The 25,882-nt window shown below is 45.8% G+C and overlaps 7 protein-coding genes across 7 annotated transcripts; 3 read left to right on the top strand and 4 right to left on the bottom strand.

Annotated features, from left to right (window-relative positions):
* Positions 1 to 1,028: 1,028 nt before the first annotated feature.
* Positions 1,029 to 1,217, top strand: LACBIDRAFT_304365 (uncharacterized protein; the record flags this gene model as incomplete). Its single annotated transcript, XM_001884784.1, has 1 exon — positions 1,029 to 1,217. The coding sequence occupies one exon, from the start codon at positions 1,029 to 1,031 to the stop codon at positions 1,215 to 1,217; it is 189 nt and encodes a 62-aa protein (XP_001884819.1).
* Positions 1,218 to 5,670: 4,453 nt separating this feature from the next.
* LACBIDRAFT_304363 (uncharacterized protein) lies at positions 5,671 to 5,965 on the top strand (the record flags this gene model as incomplete). Its single annotated transcript, XM_001884783.1, has 1 exon — positions 5,671 to 5,965. One exon carries the CDS (start codon positions 5,671 to 5,673, stop codon positions 5,854 to 5,856), a length of 186 nt encoding a protein of 61 aa, XP_001884818.1. The 3' UTR covers positions 5,857 to 5,965.
* An 8-nt stretch (positions 5,966 to 5,973) lies between these two features.
* Positions 5,974 to 7,173, bottom strand: LACBIDRAFT_304362 (uncharacterized protein; the record flags this gene model as incomplete). The annotated part of the gene is made up of 2 exons (XM_001884703.1): positions 5,974 to 6,722; positions 6,783 to 7,173. 2 exons carry the CDS (start codon positions 7,171 to 7,173, stop codon positions 5,974 to 5,976), a joined length of 1,140 nt encoding a protein of 379 aa, XP_001884738.1.
* A 41-nt stretch (positions 7,174 to 7,214) lies between these two features.
* LACBIDRAFT_252516 (uncharacterized protein) lies at positions 7,215 to 7,823 on the bottom strand (the record flags this gene model as incomplete). The annotated part of the gene is made up of 2 exons (XM_001884702.1): positions 7,215 to 7,725; positions 7,774 to 7,823. The coding sequence occupies 2 exons, from the start codon at positions 7,821 to 7,823 to the stop codon at positions 7,215 to 7,217; spliced, it is 561 nt and encodes a 186-aa protein (XP_001884737.1).
* A 683-nt stretch (positions 7,824 to 8,506) lies between these two features.
* Positions 8,507 to 9,827, top strand: LACBIDRAFT_330499 (uncharacterized protein; the record flags this gene model as incomplete). Its single annotated transcript, XM_001884782.1, has 5 exons — positions 8,507 to 8,617; positions 8,928 to 8,993; positions 9,119 to 9,259; positions 9,319 to 9,405; positions 9,525 to 9,827. The coding sequence occupies 5 exons, from the start codon at positions 8,507 to 8,509 to the stop codon at positions 9,825 to 9,827; spliced, it is 708 nt and encodes a 235-aa protein (XP_001884817.1).
* A 2,000-nt stretch (positions 9,828 to 11,827) lies between these two features.
* On the bottom strand, positions 11,828 to 15,052 carry LACBIDRAFT_330497 (uncharacterized protein; the record flags this gene model as incomplete). The annotated part of the gene is made up of 11 exons (XM_001884701.1): positions 11,828 to 12,217; positions 12,269 to 12,628; positions 12,681 to 12,931; positions 13,361 to 13,568; positions 13,711 to 13,724; positions 13,778 to 13,826; positions 14,048 to 14,126; positions 14,243 to 14,452; positions 14,514 to 14,569; positions 14,698 to 14,762; positions 14,932 to 15,052. 11 exons carry the CDS (start codon positions 15,050 to 15,052, stop codon positions 11,828 to 11,830), a joined length of 1,803 nt encoding a protein of 600 aa, XP_001884736.1.
* A 228-nt stretch (positions 15,053 to 15,280) lies between these two features.
* LACBIDRAFT_330496 (uncharacterized protein) lies at positions 15,281 to 16,855 on the bottom strand (the record flags this gene model as incomplete). Its single annotated transcript, XM_001884700.1, has 8 exons — positions 15,281 to 15,409; positions 15,572 to 15,638; positions 15,784 to 15,864; positions 16,087 to 16,247; positions 16,273 to 16,306; positions 16,365 to 16,381; positions 16,470 to 16,505; positions 16,841 to 16,855. The coding sequence occupies 8 exons, from the start codon at positions 16,853 to 16,855 to the stop codon at positions 15,281 to 15,283; spliced, it is 540 nt and encodes a 179-aa protein (XP_001884735.1).
* Between the last annotated feature and the right edge of the window lie 9,027 nt (positions 16,856 to 25,882).

Genomic DNA, 25,882 nt, shown 5'->3' with positions numbered 1-25,882 from the left:
GCAGCGAGGCCACACCAGTCTAGTATCTGCCATTATGTAGTAGTGCACACCCAGCTTGAAATACATTGATTTGACGGATTTGACGTTCTCTTTGGTGTGAGACCTAAAAATTATGCTCAGAAAGATTCCGGTCCCAAATCGTAGTTTGTCAACCTAACCACTAACACACCTGCTCAGTACTAAAACGTCCAGTAATTACTGATCTAAGTGAGGGGGTCTATCACACCTATACACAAGTTCTGTGGCTGAAATGCATCCCGAAATACTGATGACCTGATGCGCACATATGAGCACCATATTGGTGCATCTAGGTTTTTCTTGAATTTTCCGACATATCTATCATTCAGCGGTATTAATTCTCAGGGGTCCTTTTTCCTGATGCTCTACTACTCTCTACTATCATTACCCCCTCCATCGGCAGTTTAACATTTTACTTTTTTTGGCTTGTGCAAGTGGCTACAAGTGGAAAAAAGTAGAAAAGCAACAAGACAAAAAGCCCAGTCCAATTTCTCGAAAAGCTGAATTTCTCGCTTCTACCAAAAGTTAAAAAGTGAAAAAAAGCTGAGAAAAAGTCAAAGACGTCAAAAGAGAAACCAAAAAAAAAAAAATGGAAATAATGTAAATTAGTATAACAAGCTGATTCAATTCACACTATACTACGTGTTTTTATCCAGCTATGTAGCAGATTACCTGGTGTGATTTTGGCTATAGAACAGAAGAATTAGTAATGTAAGTGAACAGAAGAGACATATTAACGGTACCTCTTGATAATACTTTTCACTCAATCCTTCACATGGTCCCAAATTTACAGTGACGGCTGTGTGAAGAAAGAATGGGTATTAACAAACACCTGGAGCTGGGAGGCAGCCACAACAGCACAGCGCCTAGTGACAGATGTGAAAAGGGGTTGGAAAAGAATAGAGAGTGATGAGATTAACATGCTTACCATATGCAATGACCCATGGAGGGAAGTTCCCAGCCCCCAAGTTAGCCCATGAGGAGATACCTCAAGGCGGGATGGAATCAAGATGGAGCATGGAGCGACGTTGACAGACATTGACGCGGAAGTTGGGAACAAGGGGGTTCAGGGATCTGAATGCTGGACCAGGGGTTGGGTAGGTAGGTTGGCCATAGGCCGAAAAAAAGATTTTTGGAACCCTCTACAAGATAGTCCTAAATTGGTTTTCCAAGGTGATTTACAGTATTCCTGCATCTAGAATATCATTGTATAGTACATTATCTTGACTGGATATTATATTTCATTATATCCAGCCCAATTTCTGGCTTCAAAATTGTTTTTCACAGTCTAATCTTCATCAAATTTTTGTCTAATGTTTTAATCAATCACAATTTACTGACAAAACAGTTAGAGACCAGTTCTTGACACCAATGGGTATGCTGTGTGACCTGATTTCAAAACTTGAATCATTTTGATGCTTTCGACACATCAGACACTCTAAACAGATGCCTGTGCAGTGTGGTATTGCACTCAGGATGCAATGGCTTGGTAAAATGGTTGGATGTGAGACTCAACAGGTGAGTATCAGTCTTGCACAAGTTAATCACTACACTCACTTATTTTTTAGTACCACCTACAATGTGTTGCATTGGAGATAGCCCCACGAAATTGGGTATGCGAAGCCTTAGAGGATCAGAGCGATCATGATGATGATGTCATATTGCCATATATAGACATGTGCCTGATTACATAGGTAGGTAGGTCAAGCACACAGGGCCTTACAAAAAAATTCGACCCCAGCTACTTTTTTTAAATTCTTGAACCCCCTTGGTTGGGAAAGCTCTTGTTCAACTTGGTCGGAGTCTGAAACGAGTGATGGTGACATGTCAATGTTCAACGCGTCTTGGTTGCGTCTTGGCCCTCCTTCCTCTTCCTAGTCTCGTGCCCATCCGTTGTGCAGAGTGAGTGGCCCACCGGACCGTCGGAGTGTGAAAACACACTGCAGAACACTCTCCACAACAAGAGGCATCAAACTTGGCTCAAACTGACAGCTGATCTGCTGAACCACAGGTCGTCGTTGTACATAAATGCGATATGTAGCTCATATATACACCAGAAAGGGGTCCTAGGAGAAAGACACAGTTGGATGGGTTAATGTAGAGTGTAGTTTTCCTCATTTCTCGGTTTGTTACATTTTCGGTTGCGTAGCTTCTGAGCTTTTTGACTTCTTTGCTTGTGGCAAGCAGAAAAGCTGCTAAAAGCAGAGAAGTAAATTGTTATCTTGCTGATGTCGTTCGTGACGAATGTCGAGTTCTCCAGTACATATGTTTCGTCATCACTCGTAGCACGTGATCCAGTAGATATAGGACAAATTTCATCTTCACCTCTACTCTCGTGAATTTCAGACATACCTTTACTCTCGCGAACTCCAGTGCCTGCCCTCGGCCGTTCTACTCGCATTCGGAACGTGCAGGCGTCACTTCTAACATTCGGTTGTCACTTACATGTTCAACATCACCTCCATCATTTATACTCATGGCGAGTCACCTCTTCATCATGACGATAGTAGGTGGTCGGTGTTGGGTCGGTGACTACGAAATTTAGTTGAACAAAGCTCCCCGTAAACTCAAAGAGCGCACCCTCGTCATGGTCAGAACCCATGAGGTCAATTATAACGATTTTCCTGCATTTCGTTCTGTTGTCTGCGAAAGGAGAAGAAGCCTTTTGCCCGCAAGAAGGTTGCAAGGCTTCGTTTTACACGACCTGGTGTCCTAACTTCGTCTGGGAGCGTTTGTTCCTGGGAAAGTACCTGAAATAGATATGTCAGTAGAGTAGCCTTTGACGCAGGCAACACTGAAGATGAAGAGAGATCTGACCATTGTGGAATCAATCAGCGCAGTGACCTCCGTTTTCGTATTTCTCCAGCGCAACAATTGGCTTTCAAATGATTCTTTCTGATCCTCAGTCGCGCTGGCTTCGACGAATTTCAGAAGGTCCATTATGTCTTCCATGCGCATCTTCATGCGACGAATGAAGATATTACAATTCAGTGGACCAAGGCTCAAAGAAATCGGAGTTTGCTTAACCTTGATATTCTGAATTATCGCCTCATTGGCGGGCTTGGAGCTCTTCCCATCAAGAGCATGACCGCAAATTAAGAGGTCCATCACGTCGCACAAATGAACGAACAACCTATCTCGCACGTTAGTAACAACGCATTTGGGATTGCGGAATGAACATACAGCCAATTTTTCGAACCAAACAGGGGGTTCAAAACCAAAATGCCTCTCCACGCCCTCTGTGCACAGACCTGGGCAAAATGGGTAACTGAGATAGCACTCCCAACAAAAAGATTACCGGATCGCCTAGGATTGGAGAGAAAACCCATGAAAAAGTAAAGGAACTGAATTTTTTCATCCGTTTGTGTTCGTACGTTCCAAAACCACGCGGCCTCTTGTAGTATCAATTTATCGCCCGCCCAGCGCAATGGTGGACGTTCTATGGGACTCAATAATGTCAACCACATGAGTGCCGCTACAACGGCGGGGAGTTTATGTTCCTGGAATCGGTGAACAAGGTATCGATCAATGACCGACGTGTATCGAAAACATAAAGCTGAGCATTCTGGACTACACTAGACGAAGATTGTCAGAAGGGAGCATCATGAGTTAAATCAGGTAAATGAATACACTCACTCGGCTATGGAAGCGGCCCCGCATTGGTGCAAAATCATTCCACCACGATATAAAGACATCGAAACTAGCCCAACTATCCAATGGTAGCCACGTTTCTAAATCGTATTCTTCCAGAACCTTATCCAAAGTCCCAGGATCCAGTTTATCACCGTAATCATAATGGGTCTTCCAATACTGCATGCTGTACTTCAATGCAACGGCTGATCTTTCCCGAATGCATCCACCATCATGAAAATCGGTGAGAGTTCGAATACACATTTTGAGAAGGAAGGAATGGGATTTGGATCCGTCAATGTATAGGTTATGCGACCTATGTCGATCCACAAGAAAATCCCGAAGCGACGCATGGTAGAAACGAATAGGATCGTTATCATAAACAGGGATGTGAACGATGGAGTGCAAGTCCCAAAAGATCATTGTAATATCCTCAGATTCGAGTCGGAGAAGCGCCCGAAGGAGTTCAAGAGTCGGTCTTTGATCGGTAGGTAGGTAGAAAATAGCCCCAAATATAGAAATAGCCCTCTCCGTTTCTTCGCTAGACTTCAAGACATGGCTATAGAGCTCATCAAGTAGAGCGAAAGGGTTAGTTGCAAAATTAGATGAATCCACTGATCCACAGACGTCGAGTATTAGCTGAAGCTGGGCGGTTGGAATTTTACGATCAACATCTATGAACCTGATCACCGTCGCAGCAAAGATGAATTGGCCAGATGATTTTTGGACAAGGAAAGAGATAACATGTTCTGGAGGCCACGGCTGTGGGAGGGACGACATAGAAGGGAAGTGAGCATGGCGTCGACGGAATATGTCAGCGAAGGTGCTTCTAAGAAATGTCGCGATGTCACGATCGGGATTGTAAGTGTCGTCGAGAAGTATACGGTGAGTGATATCCGAGAGTTCGTGGTCAAAAACCGCGACAATGGCTGGCTCTGGCCTGCTCGTGATCAGGAGGTAAAGTCTTGGTAAAGAAGACCTCAACCGTAAAAGGGCTATCCTGAGGACACGAAGAATTTCAGCCTGATTCTCTCCTCCATTACACTCATCGAGCCCGTCTATGACAAGCAACGTTGGCCACGGTGGATAGCCGCCCTCAGGATGAAGTGAAGCATACACCAGCGGGTAAACCACAAGACGGTCCATCTGTTCAGAGAGGACGCGGTCGAAGATGGACGGATCTCGCTCAATCGCTCCTGCGATGAGTGGTTTAGTGGCTGGGATCGAAGTCGCGAGTTGGGAAGCGAGAGTGGCGATAAGGAAAGTCTCCCTGTTTCTCTTCGTAGCTGTCCGAGAAAAGAAGAAGCTTGCAGACAATCCCCCAGAATTATGGAAGTTTTCTGCTATTTGTTGCAAAATGGCCGATTTTCCTGAGCCGGCTGGAGCTCTCAGCCAGAGGATACAAGTTTTCTTCTTGTGATCCGAAATCCAACTGGTGATATCGCTTAATACTGCTTTCCGAGTGTCGGGATGGCATTTGGGAGAGTCACGACGCTCTTTGGAGTTGTGCATCGCGCCCGCCGCGATGTTGTCATAAAGTACTTTCAACCCTGATGCAAAAAAAGAGTCAGTCGTCGAATAGGACGAGATGGATCTCACCTTGAATTTCACCCGCATGTTGCCCCCCATATGTAATGGAATGTCCTTGAACAACTGAAAAGGTACCTCCAGACACGACGAACTTCTCGGAGTCGTTGAACATGCAGTGACAGCGTTGGCTCTGGACAACCCACGTTTGGACAGCCTCAAGTCCTGTCACCTTGAGGCTTGAGCGCTTGAGCATCCAAATTAGGAGAACGAAAGATAATTGGTTCGAAGTCGCACAAAATCACAGCCAAGTATATCACGTAGTATGATAACATACACAGTGCTGCTTGCGTGGACCTATGCGTTTTCTTTCCCCTGCTCCTTTCCTCCCTAACACACCCCTTTTACCCACACTAACATCCTCGTAACATTCATAACCTGGTTCCTCGCCACCACCTCCTCCCTAACACCCTCGCTCCCGACACAGTTATCCTCATGGGAGACGTAAGCTCAGCCCTCCTCGCAGCCGTCCAATACGCCCCACAACTCCCACACACATACAAAGCCAAGGTGGTTGGCGCGCTTAGCATACCGATGATGCTTATTCAAAGCCCTGGTGCCATGTTGATGGTGTTGAGTATTGCGTTGAGGTATGGTCTCTTCTCGCTCTCTTCTTTGTGAGGTGGTGATTGCGTTCTTCCGTTGGGAATTATAGACCTGGGACGAATTGGACCAGTACGTCCCATCCCCTCCCCATTATTCCTCATCCTTCAAACCATCTAACCTATTCCTCTCCTCTTAAACAGGCTGGACTAGTGTTATTATGCTGTTGGAAACATCGTACCCATACACAACGACAGGCGCTGCTTGTTCAGGTGGTTTCCTCCCGCTTGCATGGCGATGTACAACAGGCTGAGGCATCGAATACATCCCTTGTGCTTGCTTATGTGGTGGGTAATTCGGACTATGTTGCCCCGAAGATGGATTGGGATGGAACCAATAAGGTTGCGGGACCGGCATCGTCTGTGGCGCAGGCATCGCTGATAGCGGGTGATGCGAAGAGCCAGCTGAAGGATACTCAAACGCAGGGTAATTCGGGTGCGGGTACGGGTACGTCGGTGAGCCCGTTGATGTGTTCCTCGTGATGGTGATAGGGGAGGGTAGGTAAGGCTGTGGTTGATACGGTCTATACGCGTCGTCTTTCGTTGTTGTTATCGCTTTCATACCACCACCATTTGCATTGGTTCCATTGAGAGTCGGTACGGGAGGGACGGAGTGATCCTGATCATCAGGCAATCGCCGACCACGAGCAAACAAGTGAGGGCTGGAATGGACGCTCGCAGAGCGGCTGTTCACGCGTGAGTGAGATGTGCTTGCTGGCGTCGATTGGCGCCCTGATTGGTTCTGGGTTGATCCATTGGCATTGGCATTGGTGGTGTTTCGTTTATTGTTACTCCGTGAATTGGAGCGAGAAGATTTTGCTGATTTTACTCGGAGTGCGTCTGCAGTTGCTTGGAGCTCTTCTGGGGGTATAGGAACCCATTTCGCTGTTGTGGATTTTCAAGTTATTACGAGAGAACGATCGATGGGAAAGCGAAGAAACGTACTTTTCCTCGGGGTATGTGACACGTTTTCCTTCTCCCTTTCCTGTTGTTCATCCGTCGTCGTGCCACTCGCAGATTCGAGAACCTTGCCGACCTCTGGCCAGCTATTCGTATCGACGCCGTTGGTGGTGGTGTTGTCGCGTGATGGAACGGTCTTTTGTTGTTGCTGTCGCTGAGGATGAGGATGGGTTGCAGCAGCTGCAGCAGCCGCCGCCATCTTCTCTTTCCTTTGACTCCAAAAGTTCACGATGGTCGTGTCCTTGTGAGCGGCGACGATGGAGAGAGCTTTGACTGCCAAAGTGGGTGAAGTGGGTGGACTGTCGTCGCCATGATTTGACTTGTTCTGAGCGTTCTTTGCGCGCTGAGCGTACGAGAGTGGCTGCGTGTGCAGCATTTGTTGAGATGATGATGATGATTCTGTTTCTATTTTACATTTTACGCTTCATGCCCCTCCTTTCCCACGCTTCCCTTATTTAATTTCCTCCTCGTCCCCTCCAATGCAATTCCCAATAAATTCAAACCCCACCTTTCACGTTGATTCAACGCGTTCTTCTCGCCAAAGCCAATGCCCCATATCCGATCTCTAGGACTCGCTTCTACCATCTTCTTATCCCCCGTCAACATCAATTTCTCAAGCAACTCGCCGTTCTGCGAGAATTTGTGCATGTTCCCTTGTAGCACGATGTCCTGTCGCGCATCGACCCACTTGGCCTCGTCGAACCCGCTCACTTGTCGACCTAGCGCTTTGACGTGCGCCATGTCACTCGACGATACCCCCTCTACACCCAAGATCTCACGCGCCTTGCCATAGTCGCCAAACAGCAACGCTTTCTGCACCATCATCCAGTGCTCGGCAGAGGCAAACGTCACCTCCTCCTCCTCGCCTTCTTCTTCAAGCTTCAATTTTACGGTAAAGGGTGATGAGTACCATTGCGATGCCCAACCGCTATTATCCCATCAACATCCCTCCCCACACAAAACATATCGCACTCACTATTTTTCGTTGGTCTTCCAGAAGAACACATAGTCGTCGCGGTCTAACATTGGCAGTTCGCTGCTTTCATTGTCCTTCCTATTCTTCCCTTCTTTTGTACGTGCCCCGAGGCAGTGCACGTAGAGTCATCGATGGTCGTCGTGACTCCGCCGGTCGGATTACAAGTCACCGTATCCATGCGACAGGCTGTCATTGCGGATCAATTATTTGCTCGATAAAATCCGACAGACACCCTTCCTCGAGTAGGCTATGCTTGAGAAGACTCAGCGCGCGTATCATAGGCCCTTGGACGACATGTAGCAGCACTACGTACCTATCCGGACTCATTCAGCTCCTTTTCGGCTCATAACCCTCATCTCTCTCCGTCAGTCTCTTCGAGTCCTGGAAATGTTCCACCACCGTAATCCTGGTTCGCTGTCGCCCCGTCAACGACCCTTCAAGTGAACCAAGAGATCGACGACAAACGGAAAGGGAGTTGGGTTCTTGTCGTTGAAGATTACGGGATGTGCCCTCTTCCATCAACTTCCAGCAAAATGTCTCTTCCATTTCCTCTACGTCAATCCAACCTATGACCAACCTCAATATCGGCGTATCCTGAAAATTCCTCATCTTTATTCGACTCATGGCCTCGACAAGTTGGGCCTACATTACATCTTGGATTCCGTCGTGACTCGCCGGTTGGCTTACAAGCACCATAAACGAGCGAACCACAAGCAATCTCGAACCATTGCAGATGCTCAATCAAATCCCACAGACAGCTACCCTTCCTCGAGAGGCTATGCCTGAGAAGACTCAGCGCACGTTTCATGAGCCGTTGGACGACAGGGATATACGATACGGCATGGTACGTAGCAGCAGTACGTATCTATCCAGTTTCATTCAGCTTCTTTTCCGCTCATAACCCTCTTTTCTCTCCTTCAGTGAGGCCATGTCGATTTCTTCGTGTCCTACGAATGTTTCTCCACCGTAATCCTGGTTCGCTGTCGCCGCGTCAACCACCCTTCAAGTGAAACGAGAGATCAACGACAAACGGAGAGCGAGTCTCTTCCGTTTCCTTTACCTCAATCCAACTTTTGACCAACCTCAATATCGGAGGGAGTATCATGAAAATCCTCACCTTGACTCGACTGGTGGCCTCATGATCCAATATCTAGTACTCACATAGTCGTCGCGGTCTAACATTTGGCGGTTCCCTGTTCTTCCTATTCTCCCTTCTTTTTGTAAGTGTCTCCATGGCGGCTTACAAGTCACCATATCCACGCGAGCGAACCACAAGCTAGTTATTTGCTCAATGTCATCCAACAGATCAATGAAATCCAACAGACAACCACCCTTCCTCGAGTAGGCTATGAATGAGAAGACTCAGCGCGCGTATCATCAGGCCGTTTGGCGTCTCTTCCGTTTCCTTACCTCAATCCAACTCACTCAAGTTGGGCCTACATTACATCTTGGATTGCGCCATGACTCGCCGCTAGGACAAGTCACCGTAGGCGAGCAAACCACAAGCAATCTCGAACCATTGCAGAGTAGTTATTTGCTCAACAGACAGCTACCCTTCCTCGAGTAGGGCCTGAGAAGACTCAGTGCGCGTATCATAGGCCGTTGGACGACAGGGATATGCATGTAGCAGCAGTACGTATCCATTCAGATTCATTCATCTCCTCTTCGGCTCGTAACCCTCATCTCTTCACGTCAGTGAGGCGAAGTCGGTTTCTTCGTGCCCTGCGAATGTATCACAAACGTAATCCTAGTTCGCTGTCGCCGCGTCAACCACCCTTCATGTGAGGCGAGAGATCGACGACAAACGGAGAGGGTGTTCGGTTGGCTACGAATGCGACCGTCTTGTCGCTGAAGTTTACGCTATGTGCCCTCTTTCATCAACTTCCTGCAAAGTGTCTCTTCCGTTTCCTTTACGTCAATCCAACTTATATGACCAACCTCGAAAATTCCTCCTCCTCACTCGACTTGTGGCCTCGATAAATTGGGCCTACGTTACATCGAATATGTATTTGGATTGCGTCGTGACTCGCCGGTCGGCTTACAAGTCACCTTAGGCGAGCGAACCGCAAGCAATCTCGAACTATTGCAGATGCTCAATTAAATCCAACAGACAGCTACCCTTCCTCGAGTAGGCTATGCCTGAGAAGACTATGCAAGTAGCAGCGGTGCGTATTTATCCAGATTCACTCAACTCCTTCGGCTCATAACCCTCGACTCTCTCCGTCAGTGTGGCCATGTCGGTTTCTTCGTGCCCTGCGAATCTTCCACCACCGTAATCCTGGTTCGCAGCTGGGAAACCCTGTCGTACGCTATGTGCCTTCTTTCATCAACTTCCTGCAAAATGTCTCTTCCGTTTCCTTTAGGCTGCGTTCGGACTCAGAATGCCAAATTTTGATGGGATTTCCGAGCCACATTCTTGAACACGTGAGGATCTGTGTGACAGCCTAATATAGTAAATGATAAGATCAACGGGATCGGTACGCTCTCTGAAGCTTTTCCATCGTTCTGCCATGCCTTCCGATAACGAGCAGGCTGTCACACAACAGCGGGTACTCACAGTAACTGCTTACTTCCTTCACATCATTGGAATCGCTGCCACTCTCTATCAGCAAGCCAATTATTGGCAGCAACCATACCATACTTCGGCACTTTCTGGTGCAGCTTGGGTCAATGAGCTGATTCATGGCCATCCTGACCGAATTTTCAGTGAGCTTGGGATGCGTCTACATGTTTTCACTATGTTTTGTGCCAATCTCCAACTTCTTTGTGGCTTCATCATGTCACGCAATGGGGTTATGGTGGAAGAGCAAGCTGCAATCTTTCTGTATGCCTGTGTCACTGGTTTATCAGTACGCCATCTAGGCGAGAGATTTCAGCGATCTAATGAAACAATATCCAAGTAATTATTTTTCTCTTTTCATATTTATGGCAATTGATAAAGGCACATGGCAGATACTTTAAAAAAGTTCTTTATGCCGTCTCTGCTGGTCCATTCTACGACCACTATGTCAAACTCCCAGATTGCAACTTCAGCCTCTCTGATTACATCGGCAAAAACTCTAAATTCTTCCCATTTTTTGCCAATGCCTTAGGGGCCTTGGACGGGACACACATCAATGCGTGGACAACAGCTGCTGATCGACATGCATCGAGAGATCGGAAGGGCCAAATTTCACAAAACTGCCTAGCTGTCTGTTCATTTGATTTTCGGTTCCTCTATTTTATAGCGGGTTTTGAAGGATCTGTGGCTGATGCAACAATGTTCATGCACGCACGATTGATGGATTTCATGATCCCCCAGGGCAAGTACTATCTTGCTGATGCAGGTTTTGCAGCCTGTGATACACTACTTGTTCCTTATCGTGGTGTCCGCTATCATCTGGCAGAATGGGGACGGGCGGGTGTAAGGTGTGATATCCTGTTATCTCTCTTTGATCCCAAACTGATACACCTACCATAGACCAGCCAACAAAGAAGAACTTTTCAATCTTCGACATGCTCAAGCTCGTAATGTCGTTGAGCGTATCTTTGGAGTCCTCAAAAAGCGTTGGGATATACTCAATCGTGCTCCTCAATATGACATGGATATTCAGGCGCGCATACCTGCCGGATTGGGAGCTGTGCACAACTTCATTGTAGATCATGACGAGACCGATATCCAACAATATCTTCATGACCTTGATCACGACAATCCTCAACCAGCATCAACAGGAGACCCTGGTCAAGGACCAATCCCAAGAGAAGAACGAGACAGGGCAGATGCATTTCGTGACCAGATTGCAACAAGTATGTGGGAGAGCTATCAGCAGTTCCTGCATGATCATCCCGAGGTCTTAGATCAGGAGTTTAATCCAGAACATGAATAGATGAAATTATAACAAGCGTAAATATCTAAATGAATGTAGATATAAGGGGGATTGAGTGAGCAAAGCCATAGTTAATTATACCGGTAAATGAAGGAAAGAATTATGATGTGAAAGGAAGAAAGAATTATAACGTGATAATAACGAAGGTATATGTGAGAAGAGAAAGGAACATGTCAATAATAGAAAAATTACACAATAGCCCTCAACGCCTTGACCTCCTCAACCTTCTCCTGAATCCACATTTGGCGGAACTCAACGTCTTCAGCATCAAGGGCAGTATACGCATCGGCAGCCTTGATGTCCTTCTCGAAGACGTTGCACAGGATGAGACGATCAGCCATGGGAAGCCAATTCTCCTTCTGCGCAAGCTTCACCGCCTTGGTGTGACGCTTGGGTGTCTTTTCGGAAGGGTCGCCAGCTAAGACTTTGCAGATGTTGTCACCGAAGCGACTGATCGAGGTGGTCAGACTTTGGATCGCATCCGCGCCAGTAATCTTGACTTTCTTCGTGAGGGCAGGAGTCTCAGAGGTAGCACGTTCACGCTTGCGAGAAGATCGAGGTGGGGTGGAGGGGATGGTCTAGAAATAATATAATCAATAAACATTCAAAATATATACAAGAAAACATACAGGGGGTGGAGCAATGACTTCAAGCTGTCCAACATCCTCATTACGGATCTCCTCGACTGCCTGCGTGCTCTCAGGGAAGGGTGGGAGGTCGTCATCATCCTCGTCAAAAGGATCCATGCCGGAAATGCCCTGAGACGGGCGGAAAACATGGCCGCCCTTCACAGTAGCAGGCATGAGCCGCGAGACCTTCTCGAGGTGAGCCCAACCCTGGTTCTTGAAAGGTTTAGCCTCCTTGTGAACCCTGAGGAAGTCTGACCAAGCATCCTCCATCTCCGGAGTGATTGAAGCACCAGTGTCGTCATTCCAGGTCCAGCCAGACCTGTTCTTAATGGCCTGGATGACACGAAAGATTTGACGAAGCTACAAACATCAATTCAGCACAACTAAGGGTGAGAAGAATAGTAGGGCATACCGAGTTGTATTTGTTCTGACAAGCCTTCGCAGTTTTGGGGCCTCCCTTAACTCGCTTCGCGTCGGCGACGGGTGCAGCAGCGTTGAATGTAACCATCTTGAAGTTGCCGCCATCACCAGCAGCAGTGGCATGCAACAGTAAGAAGTCGATGAGGACAACCTCATCTTCAGTGGTCCAGTGGGCGGGGCTGTCTTTGGCCATGCGGATGAGTGATGTCGATGAGAGATTGCGGAAATGGAGACGAAAGACGACTTGATCAACAAACAAAACGGGAGACGTCACAGATTGTCACCCCTGCACGGGACCTGCAAAACATGTGATGATAATTTGAACTACTAAATATGGGCCAGAATGCCGCATCAAAATGTGGCATTCTGAGTCCGAACGCAGCCTTACGTCAATCCAACTTATGACCAACCTCAATATCGGAGTATCATGAAAATTCCTCATCTTGACTCGACTCGTGGCCTCGAGGAGTTGAGCCCACATTACATCGGATATGTAGTACTCAAGTTGACAATGAGGCTTTTCCAACTGAATTTGCGCCGTGAGTACCAGAGCCACTTCTTCAACCTTCTAGCTTTTCAGCTACCGTAATTCGAGTCCTCTACGTACTCAGTGAAGGAAAGTGGTATCGTGGAAAATCCCGCTGCCGAGGAGACTAGTCTGTGCTAACTCACGCCACTGCTGGAGCTCAAATGGCGACTCGACGGGGCATTCACCTGGACTGGAACAAAACTTCAGGGAAAGTTGACCTGGAGTTTGTACTTGCCTCTCCCTCGCCGTTTGGTTAATGCACGCTTTCACGATCGTCGTGGTCAGATTGAGACTTGAAAAGCTCCAGTCAACGATGTGTGTATATGTTGGCAATTCCATTTGAGAATAAAGCTGTATGAACAAGTGAATGATGTGATAATGTCTGTTGTCGTCAAGTGGCGCCGCCGGAAGGAAGGGCAAGAAGTGAGTCAGTGACGTCACTCCTGTGGCTGACCCAGCATAAACAAACAAATAACCACTGCAGCGCGCCTACGGGCACAAAGCTCGCTACGGCGATTATGTATTGACCAATTCAAATAATATTTGCGTTATCGACTCACCCGCCACAATTGTTTGCGGCAGTTGGTCATTTATGTGACCGTCTAATGGCTGCGAGGAGCATATTATATTGGAGAAGGAAATGATCTGTTTAATATTAGCTGGCATGGCTGCTCGTCGCCGAACCGCTTATGCGGTTCGCTCCTCGCAGCCAATGCAATTTGAAGTTTGAACACTTCGAGTCCATACGAGTCACTTAGAGGGCGCCAAACATGGCTAAACTTACCCACACAAGAGCTTTGGTGGCTTGTAGGGTAAAACCCGCTACTCACGTAGCGAGCATCACTGCCCAGTGCCCACTCAGTGCAAGGGGGTCTTAGGATTCCAAAGTCCGACCGGGGGTTGGGTACACTGCCAATCGTACAACACATTGCCCCCAGATTTGACTTTTTTCTGTTGTCCATGTTTGGTTTCCAGCTTGACACCAGCCTTTGCCGACCAGCTGGAAAAAAATGTGGGCACCACACCCAGGGAGGCTTGATGTGATGTGATCCCACTGTCGTCGCCACGTTGGGATCTCCCTAATGACACTGTGTGACCAGAGTGATTCAGGGTCTGATGGGAAGCGAGAATATTCAAAGTCCAGTTTCCGTTGCCTCTGTTGGTAGGATAAATCTATCCAGAAACCCTCCTTTCCACGTGAAACCCTGTGGTTTCTGAATTGGTTGGGCAGAAACCTGGGGTGTTGTCAATAGCCAACAATCAAGATATTTGATGTCCGACGCGCGGCTCACTCACTGCTGAAATGGGAGTGAATTTGTATGTAGCAGCACATCACCCGACTGGTGCTCAAGCTGAGAGCGTGTATTATTTGCCCATGATAATTATAATTACAGGTATGTACTGTACTCTGAAATGCCAAGAGCGAGGGACTAGTGGGCAGGCTGGTCGCTGAGCGTGTGTGGCCTTCCTGGCAACATACCCGCATTTCGTCTCCTCCACGTAGGGCGGCTGTCACCCTCTGTGGTCTTAGTTGGAATGCACTGACTACACAAGCAAGAGGCACGGCCTTCTGTGTTCAGGCTGCACCATGACTCTGATGTGCATGGCAAGCGTCGAGTGATGGCCTGCATCCTCTACGAGGCCACACGAGGCCGTCAGTGGAGAGGACCCCAGCGGTGGGTATTATAATTGAGGTTACATGGTCATTGCGTACACAATGGAAGGATGGACTTGAAGCGTTGAGGGGTGATACGAGGCAATGTTGTTACTGTTGTGCAGACGGCAGGTGCTCGGCAAGTACTCAAACAATCTCCGACGTAGGTTTCTAAAAACATAGCCAAACAACATTTGACAGAGGATGGAGGGGGGGTTTCAAACCGACGACGAGAGACCCCTGGGTTTCTGGCGGAAAGGGGGTTTCTGATTAGATTTATCCCTGTTGGTAGGCCCTGTGATCGTTGTCATAACATAGTCACTTTGATATCACCATTTATTAAGGAACGATAACGTAGTGGTTATGGTGGTCAGTTCAAATCTGTGTCCGAGAGGTCTTGGGTTCAATTCTAGCTTTTGCCTCTTATTTTCGCAAGCATTTCTTGCTGACTCCACGTCGGCTGAGATAGCTGGCCACCACATAAAAGCTGGCGACACTGTGCCATTAGAGCAATCCCAACCTGCACTCTACAGCCATTCTACATTGAAGTCACATGTAATGATGTTGGTGTCAGCTTAAAATTCCCAGCTGTCCCCAATGTTTTGTACAACAGGCAGTGTAGGTAGGTCGGCCGCAGGCCCAGAAAAAAAAATTGGAACCCTCTACAAAATGATCTCAAAACAGGCCTGGAAGGCCATACCTTGCAGGTTTGCAGTGCCAATACACTCCAGAACATGTAGATCAGTCCAAATTCAATGATATTCAAGCTTTATATAATATTTCTTTAATCTTATCTAATCATAAATTTGGCTTGGACGAGCAGGAGTCGAGGGGTGCCGGTTCAGACCATTGCCAACATTTCTAGAGGGTACATTTGCTGAAAAACAATTTGTTAGCACAAGAGTGACTCACTAAGATATTCCAGTCATGCAGCCGTGGAATCTCCAGAACTCGAGGACAGCTCGGATGAGCAAGAGTCGAATGGCGCCGAATCTGGACTAGAAGAACAAACTTCAGAGTTTGAAGAGGGATGCGAGGGGAACATGACACGTAACACAAAGTTGGCAGACAAACACGACATAGAGATTGAGGGAGTACTACATGAAAGTGGGGAGACGGCGGTAACAGACGTGGCAACAAATGTCACCATTGACGATGTGGGCTCGGAGAAGGACAGTGTGAGTATCATCTATACTTAGTTGAACATGCACTCACACAATATTTAGTGCCCTGTTCTTGGGCCGCCGTTGGAGACCACCCCAAGCGCCTGCAACGTTAGCGACACTGTAATAGCTGTAAATACTACCACCACAGAAGAAAGTGGCTGTTCTAAACGAAATCACATTCCAAGGCAAATGCCAGCCTTGAACGGATGCCTGTGTGGAGTGGTGGTGGACTCACATTCGGATGGGGTTGTTGAATGTAAGAGGCTTGGCTGTGAAACACAACGGGTAAGTATATGTTCCATCCAGCTGAGGTTACAAGTTACTCACCTATACACCAGTATCACCTACATTGCATTTCGTTGGAAATTGTTCCACGAAACTGGGTTTGTCAGGCTTGTGAGGCATCTGGCACAGGTACAGTCGTGGACAAACAAAGACAACAATTTTGGTGATTGTGAGATGGGGACCCTGCACAACCCTCAATATTACTTTTTATTGCAGAAACGTGGAGATTAGGACCCAACACTTTGATTTACATGAGCCAATTTTTCGAAATCGATGAAATGGGAAATTTTAGCCCAAAAATATTGGCCGGACCCTGAATGAACCCTTAAAATTATGAAAAATAGTGCAATCGACTCCTTTTTCAATTCTGTATCTGATCCTGAAGTTTGGGGAAAATCTGATGAGCTGTTCTTGCAGAAAAAATTGATTTTAAATCACCTAAAATGGCAACTCAGGGTCTTCCCACCCCCACAGACCCTAAATGAACCCTGGCCTGTTGACCCCCTTCCCCTCCCCACCTTCAACACATGCATATTATTAACTTCTGATCAGAATTACAATGTTTAGCAAGTGCCACTTAATTTTTAAATGACCACCAGCATTGGGAGCCTGCCAGGGGGGGGTCCCAAGACCTGTTGAAGACCCCAACAAAACGACAAAAATTGTCAAAAATTTTGGCCAACCCAATCCCTTGTGGGAAAAACTTTGGAGGGGTGTTTTTGGACATAGTTTCACATCCTGAGTTCAATTCTGAAGTCAGATTGTCAAAATATTCATTTCTTCCCAAGCTACTGAAATTGTTGTCTTTGTTTGTCTGCGACTGTAGAGGAATGAAGCGATCACGACGATGACATCATACTATTACCATATATGGAAACATGCCTGATTACGTAGGTAGGTAGGTCAAGGTAGTAAGGCTTTAAAAAAAAATCAACCCCAGGTCCATTTTTTGAATCCTAAGACCCCCTTGACTCAGTGCTTATCTCATTCTTCACCACTTCCACCATCTCAGGCATCCTGGTGACAAATGTCTCTTTCTAATACTGAATTCCAAGGAGCAGAGGATCTAGAAACACAACAGAGACAAGCACGAGTCGTTCAAAAGTTCACCAGGTGTTTTCGCGTCCTTATCATTGGCCGCGCCAATGCGGGAAAGACAACCATCCTCCAGCGAGTTTGCAATACAACAGAACAGCTGAAAATTTTCAGTCAGGAGGGTGATAAGGTATTCCATGTTCTAGACCTCACTATCTATCATTATTGATGTGGATAGATTGACTTGTCTGAGCTCAATCCAACTGCACAGGTACTGTGGATCTACAGTCCCTATTACTCTTTACTGAAGGTGTGGCAGAGAGGGGAGCATGACATTGAATGAAATGATATTTGAGAGTACTAGGGAATTTGTCTTTCATGACTCACGTGGCTTTGAAGCAGGCAGAACATCTGAGCTGGATAAAGTTAAGGACTTTGTGGAAAAACATTCAACCTACAAATACATCAGGGATCATCTGCATGTGATTTGGTAAGTGACTGAGTGATAACATTGAAGTGCATCTGAATACATCTTGTATAGGTACTGCATTCCAATCAATGATGAAGCCAGACCAATTACAAGGGCAGAGTTGAATTTCTTTGCTGAGTGTGGGACTGGTAGAGGTGTGTAAACTATTATTAACCTCCTGGGATGTGACCTTTTCTTTCTGCATACAGTTCCTGTTATTGTCTTGTTCACAAAAGCAGACATGCTTGATGCCCAAATGATGGAACACCTGGTTAATACTGGAATGAATGTTGAAGATGCTGCAATGAAAGCTCCAGAGGAATCAGTTGCCAGGTTTCAAGAGAATTTTGGTCAGCAACTCTATAAGAAAAAGTACCCCCCCAAGGGACATGTGTATTTTTGAGGTGTAACAAATTCATTTATTCATAGTCTACAAATTAATTGAAGTTTAACAGACATGCAAAATCCCACAAGTGACTGCAGTGAACTGCTGAGGAAGACAGCAGCCACTCTCTCAGATGATACAATCTTACAGCTGTTTCTTACAGTGCAGAAAAATAATTTGTCTCTGTCAATTGAATATGCAATTATGAGGTATTTGCTTCATGGGTAATGATATGAAGCTAAATTACTGATTAGCCAGAATAATAGATTTACATTTCCAGCTTGGAAATTGTTTTAAAAAAGGGGAGAGTGGAGGGACATGGTTAAGAATATATTGCATTATTTTCCACATATGGTATGTAAACTTGACTATCCAACTTTAGACTGAATATATTTCAACAGGAGGTAAGCCAACATCAAGCTGGTCTCAGCTAGATGTTGACAAGAGCATGCTCTGGGTTTTCAACAGAATGTAAGTCAGAAGCTGGCCTTTCCTGCTTGTTGTTGACAAGAGCATGCTCTAGGCTTTGAACAGTATGTAAGTCAGCATGATCTGGCTGGCTGGCCCTTCCTGCTTGTTGCTGACAAGAGCATGCACTGGGTTTTAAACAGGATGTAAGTCAGCATCTGGCTGGCCCTTCCTGCTTGTTCCTGACAAGAGCATGCTCTGAATTTTGAACAGGATGTAAGTCAGCATCTGGCTGGCCTTTCCTGCTTGTTGCTGACAAGAGCATGCTCTGGATTTTGAACAGGAAGTAAGTCAGCATGATCTGGCTGGCCCTTCCTGCGTGTTGCTGACAAGAGCATGCTCTGGATTTTGAACAGGATGTAAGTCAGCATCTGGCTGGCCTTTCCTGCTTGTTGCCACTTCAGTTACCCACCTTGAACAAGCTATTAGCCTTGTAAAATGTAAGAATGTATCCAGGCTAATACATTGTGCGGCCATTTATTTTTTTGCCTGTGGGAGAAAATATAATATTGGATTGGGTAGAAAATGTTTGACCTTTAATATTGTGACCAAAAATGTTTGGGTAGATAAATTGTGTTCAAAAATATCCTAGTCAAGTGAAAGTGGTCAGAAATATTTGAAGGGGTTCAGACTGGTAAGAAATTTTTGAAGTGTGTCAGACTGGTAAGAAATGTTTGAGCCAAGTCAAACTGGCCAGAAATTTTTGAAGTGTGCCAGAGTGGCAAGAAATGTTTCAGTGGTGTGACATTGCTCGGATATATTCTAAGCATGTCACTGCTGAAAAATCTTCTAGCCTTGTCACATGGCTCAAACATATCTGACCAGTGTCATGGGGTATCTGAGGTCCCAATTTCAAGAAAAAAACTTGTTTTTTCTGGTGCAGTTTTCTCATCATTTTGTACATTGCTTTTTTTTTTCCCTCAAAAGTCATCTAAGTTTGTTCTTGCCAATACCCTGCTTCTATCTGCCATTTTCACCACTCTAAGTCTGTTTTTACCAACATCCTGCTTCTCTGTCACGTTCACCACTCTATGTCTGTTTTCACCAACACCCCACTTCTCTTTGTCATGTTCACACCACTCTAAGGTTGTTTTCACCAACACCCCACTTCTCTTTGTCATGTTCACCATTCTAAGTCTGTTTTCACCAACACCCCACTTCTCTCTGTCATGTTCACCACTCTAAGGTTTTTTACACCAACACCCCACTTCTCTCTGTCATGTTCACCACTTTCGGTCTGTTTTCATCAACATCCCACTTCTCAACTCAACCAAGTTGGCATCCCTCAACAGCTTTCTCCTATTGTTTTCACCAACACCCCCCTTCTATCAACAATGTTCACTATTTGAAACTCAACCAAGTTAGCATTGCCCAGCAGGTTTCCCCCATTCTTTTCACCAACACCCCCCTTCTATCTGCCATGTTCACCATTTAAAACTCATCTGAGTTAGCATCCCCCAGTAGCATTCCTCCATCATTTTAACCAACACCCCCCTTCTATCTGCCATGTTCACCATTTAAAACTCATCCAAGTTAGCATCCCCCAGCAGCTTTCCCCTATTGTTTTCACCAACACCCCCCTTCTATCTACCATGTTCACCACTTGAAAGAAACTCAAACCTTTCTTAACCTGTCAAAAATTTCCAAAAAATTTCATAAAGATTTCTTAGTTTGCAAAACATTTCTTGCTCCCAAATATTTATTTAAAAGAATTCTTCACAAGCTAAACATTTCCAAATATGACAAGAAATATATCACAAAGATTTCTTATCCAGTCAAAGATATTTGAACTTGTAAACATTTCCCAATATCATAAGAAATATCTCACAAAGATTTCTTGTCAGTACAAACCTTTTGAAGAAGATTTCTTATCCAGTCAGATATCTTTGAACCTTTGAACCTTTTCAAGTACAATAAGAAATATTTCACAAAGATTTCTTGTCCAGTCAGATCTTTGAACTTGTAAACATTTCCCAATATGATAAGAAATATCTCACAAAGACTTCTTGTCAGTACAAACATTTTGAAGAAGATTTCTTATCCAGTCAGAGATCTTTGAACTTTGAACATTTCCAAATACAATAAGAAATATTTCACAAACTTTTCTTGTCAGTATTTTTGAACCAGGATAGAATACCAAGATATATCTTTGATTTATATCTTGCATGAGAAGAAGGTTCAGCTGATTGAATACAACTACATAGATTTACATTACTACATTGATTATTGAATAAAGAAACAAAGAAAAGGGGAGAGGGTGTGGGGTTGGAGGGCAATAAGGGAGGGAGGAAGGGATTAGGCAGGCAATGAGAAAGAGGGTGAGGGGAAGAGAGGGAGATGGAGAGAGGGGGGGTGGGCCATTATTAGGGAGGGGAAGGGGTGGTTAGGCAATGAGGGGGAAAAGGGGTGTTAGGTAATGAGGGAGGGGGGAAAGGGGTTTGTAGGCAGAAAACTGCAATGAAGGAGGAGGGAAAGGGGTTATAGGCAAGGGGAAAGGGGGGAGTGGTGGCAGGCAATGACAGAGGGAGGGAGGAAGTGGTGCGCAATGACAGAGGGAGGGAGGGAGTGGTGGGGAGTGGTGGAGAGGGGGAGTGGTGGGCAGTGAGGGAGAGGGGGAGGGAGTGGTGGGCAAGGAGGGAGATGGGGAGTGGTGCAGTGAGGGAGCCGTGTCGTCATCCTTCCATCGGCACAGTGACGTGCCCTTCTGTTGGGGAGGGGTGATGTGGGTGCACACTGGTGGAGTGGGCGGTCGATGGTGGTGTGCTGTGGGCACTTGCTGGTCATCGTTTTCATGGACGCCGGTCGTCATTTGCATAGGCGCCGGTAGTCATCCTTGTGGGCGCTGGTCATCGTCATATGCATGGGCACTGGTTGTCGCTTTCGTGGATGCTGGCCATCGTGTTTGTGGGCCCTGGTCTTCGTACTCATGGGTCAGGGCAGTTAGTAGGAATCACCCACCAACACTGAGAGGCCCGACAATACAAACAGGCCATAGTTGATGGTGCCTGCTGATGGGCTGATGAGGGCCAATAACCCTGTGTTGATGAATTGGCCGATGTAATCCCACTATCAAGGTAAAGAAGGGTCGGCCAGCTACATAGATTTAGCATACACCAATCAGTAGGAAGCTGCCCCAGGAAGTCAAGTCCCTGTATTTGTATATCGGCTGATAGCTAAGCTATGCAAGGTCAGCTGACAGTTTTGAACATTGTATTTGTATATCAGCTGATAGAAGATAAGCTATGCAAGGTCAGCTGACAGTTGTGAACGTTGCTGGGTTGGTGATCGGCCGAGGGCCTTCACTTCTGATTAGCAGCTAGGCTATGCAAGGTCGGCAGACATTTTGAATTCGCCTGGGTTGGTGGTCAGCCGAGGGCCCTCAACTCTGGTTACCAGGGTCAGCTGGTGAGACCCACATGGTAGTCATGGTTCATGGATATCACCAAGTCGGCCGGACACAAGAATTTATGAACATCTCATCAGCCAATGCATCACCGAGGCTGGCATTTTCAAGCCGAATTGTTTTCAGCTTGGCCTTTAATTTAGCAGCCAAGCAGAGGCAGACCAGGCAGAACTTGCAGTTCAAATTTTCAACATGATCCGAGACAACATCGGTCAAACCAGCATTGATTAGTAAATTTTAACAAAAGAGTTGCGATAGGTGTAACTGACTTGTGGGATTCGAACCCAGGGCATACATACACAATGTACCCCTCCCAGCGTAACCACTAAGCCAAGCCAACGTTGGAAGACAATGTCGGCCAGTATCTTTTACCTGCCTGCAATTTGAACCGGGGCGTCCAAGCTCGGCACTTTGTAAGTCACCCGTTCTCGGCATAAGACAACTAAGACAACTACCCGTTCTTGGGACTTTGGATGTTACAAGCCTTGGATTAGTAAATTTTAGCCAGCATTACAAAAAGGCCATCTTTGCTCTATGTGACTTCTGGGATTTGAACCCAGGGCATACATACCTCCCAGCTCAACCACTAAGCCAAGTCAGCACTGCAAGAGGAAGTTGGTCAGTATCTTTTAGCTGACGACCATGTCACTCTAATATAGTAGTAAGTAAAAAACTGTTTAGGATGAACAGCATGACTTGTTAGGGATTTGAACCCAGGGCATACATAGATACAATGTGTACACCTCCCACCTTGACCACTGAGCCAAGTCAATGATCCACCTGGCCTGAAAGCTCGGCACTTTGTAACTTACCCAGTGTAAGACAACTAACCCGGGTCTGCAAGCTCAGTAAGAATTGATTAGTAAATTTTAGCCAGAGTTACAAAAACGAAAGAGTTGCAATCGCTGCAAGTGACTTCTGGGATTCGAACCCAGGCATACATACACTCTGTACACCTCCAGCTTAACCACTAAGCCAAGCCAACGGTGGAAGACGATGTTGGTCAGTATCTTTTAACTGCTGACCATGTCATTCTAATAGCAGCAAGTAAAAAATTTGTTTAGGATTTAAACCAGCATACATAGGTCGGTCAGTATCTTTTACCTGCAGTAAGTAAAAAACTTTTCAAAACGCGAATCTATGACTTGTTCGGGATTTGAACCCAGGGCATACATACATATACTACGTACACCTCCCAGCTTAACTACTAAGCCAAGCCAATGTTGAAGACGATGTTGGTCAGTATCTTTTACCTGCCGACCATGTCACTCTAATAGCAGTTAAAAGGACATAAATTCTGTGCAGTGACTTGTTTGGGGGGTGAACCCGGTGTATAAGACAACCCGGTGCCTGGCCAAGTCCGGCAAAAAAATGTAACTTAGCTGATGACCATGTCGAATACTTGTTCAGGTGCGATTGAACCCGGTCCTATAAACTCAGCACTGACTTGTTTGGCATTTAAACTACAGTTCAAGCTGGGCCCGGACATGAGACCAATTGGAGTACGAAATCAAGAATTCACCGCTTATCCCAGATTTACCAACAATCTTTGGAAGCCAGCATGGTCTAATGGTAGTTGGCTTCTGGGTTCAATCCCTGGCCATGCTTATGTTTATGACTCTTTCAACTCTTTTTTGCAATTTGGCCTTGAGGCCTGTGCCGCCATCATTTATGCTTCTGATATAGGGTTGCATTGAGGGTTGTAATTTAACCTGAAAACATGTGTGTTTCCCCCTTTAAAAACCCTCTCACATTTCAAGGACCCATCTTCACCCCCCTCATCTGTGACATGAATAACTTCACCCCCATGACAATCTGGAGTCTGTTGGGTATCCCTCCACCCAACCCCTACCCCATAGGTTCTGTATATCTCCATTGGTTGTAACCAGCTGATGATTCGTCAGAAAGGAACCCGAGTCTGGTATAATATGTGTAGCGGTGGCCTCATGTTTGCAACCGTAGACTCCACCGGCAGTAGTGTTCGAAAGTCCAGTTATTGGGTGCCCAGGGGCTCTAACCGAGACCGAGACCAGTTAGCCTTTGTCCCAAAACCTAAAATAACCTAACCGGACCGCAACTAACTGGTTGCGGTCGGTTATTTGCAGTTACTAACCGGTTAGGATCAAAAAATAAAGAATCGGTTATAACAAAGCAAATATGCTCATATGTATCTTGATAGATATTATTTCTGCATATTCTAGCTTTAAAACGAGCCCAAGAACGCTAAAATCGGTGAAGAATTGACATATTTATGCAATTATCCTTGAAAGTCTACACATTTGAGTGATATTTTAGAGATTTGACCGTAACTTAGTCAAATTTTAAGTGTTTTCGACGTTCTCAAGTGCGTTTTGAAGGTGTATAATAGGGCTGGTTATAACCGGTTATTTAACAGTTAGTTAACCGCAAAATAACCGGTTATTTCATTTTCGAAATCAACTAACCCTAACCACGGTTAGGTTAGTGTTGTGGTTAGGTCTGGTTATTTTCCGGTTATTTTCCAGTTAACTAACCTAACTTTCAAACACTAACCAGCAGGTTGCCAGACGTGAGCAATCCCCTTTGTACTTCCTTTTTCCCACTAACATGGTGATTAGGGGACGATACTCTTGACCATCATCGATGACGACGGCGAGAGGGTTACCTTACTGTACATCCTTTTTACTCTATCCAAACCCCATTTCACCTATTATGAAAGGGCATGTGGCGTAACATGGGTCTCTTAATACGTCATACCATTACCACCTGCATTGTGTGACTTAAGATCTTGAGACACGAGTAAGTCAAGCAAGGGGGTGGCAGAATGTGGATCCCGAACATTGGCTGGGAGGGGGGGGGGTCTGGCTGAAGGCTGAAAAAAAATAGTGACTTGACCTATTTTTGTAGCCTGAGCATCAGCCAATCGTCTGTTCTGTCTGAGCAAACTTTAGCGTGTCACACTTCATCTTATGCATTGCCTCTTCATCACTCTGGGAGCGAGGGAACCTTTTTTTTCCTCCTCCAAACAAACTTTGTGAGAAAGAAGGAAGTTTGTTCAAGGCTTTCATTGGTGAAAGCGGAAAGCCGCTTTCTACGCCATGGCTAAGCTTTACACAATTTTGCCTGAATGAGCCTTTTTTCTACTTTACAATTTATTATTTTGCATGTAAATACGGTGTTGACAGTTTGTTAAACTCGCCACTTTTCACATATGTTCCTCCATGCAAAGACTTGCATGCAGAGCATCTTCAACTGTTATTTGAAAGTTTGTGAGTTCTCAGTTGATACAGAGGCAGGGGCTGAGGTTGGGCTGAGGTACAAGCCAGGACTGTGGGACAAAAAAACATCCAATAAAACATCAGAAGTCGGAAAACATACCTTATATAGTAGGAGTGGGAGGGGGGGAGGTCAACCAAATCCATGAGAAAAAAATAGGGAGTGTTGGTACATTTTCCACATTCTGCCACCCCCTTGAAGTCAAGACTAAGTAGTGACTATATTGAGTATTTAGTAAAGATCAAACTACTTGTTTTTCAAAGTCCTAGTACCAATGTTTCTGAGTTGCTCATTGTCAACATTGAAGTACATGAAAACTCACATGATCTAAGGATTACCCTTTTAAACTCACTTGTCGATCTATTCTACATATGTGAAACTGTACCAGTTAATCCAGGTAAGTTTCGCTTGATTCTACAATTACTGACAGACTTCATATTCACAGGAATAGTCAAAGAACTCTAACAGTTATATATATATTACAATCATGCCCATTTGGACATCCTGTCGCAATACTGTGACATGTCAGTATACTAATGATACAG

This window comes from Laccaria bicolor, genomic scaffold (assembly GCF_000143565.1).
Source record: "Laccaria bicolor S238N-H82 LACBIscaffold_27 genomic scaffold, whole genome shotgun sequence".
Taxonomy (NCBI): Eukaryota; Fungi; Basidiomycota; class Agaricomycetes; order Agaricales; family Hydnangiaceae; genus Laccaria; species Laccaria bicolor.
Note: the sequence above shows the minus strand (reverse complement) of the source record. Positions and strands in the feature narration are given on the sequence as shown.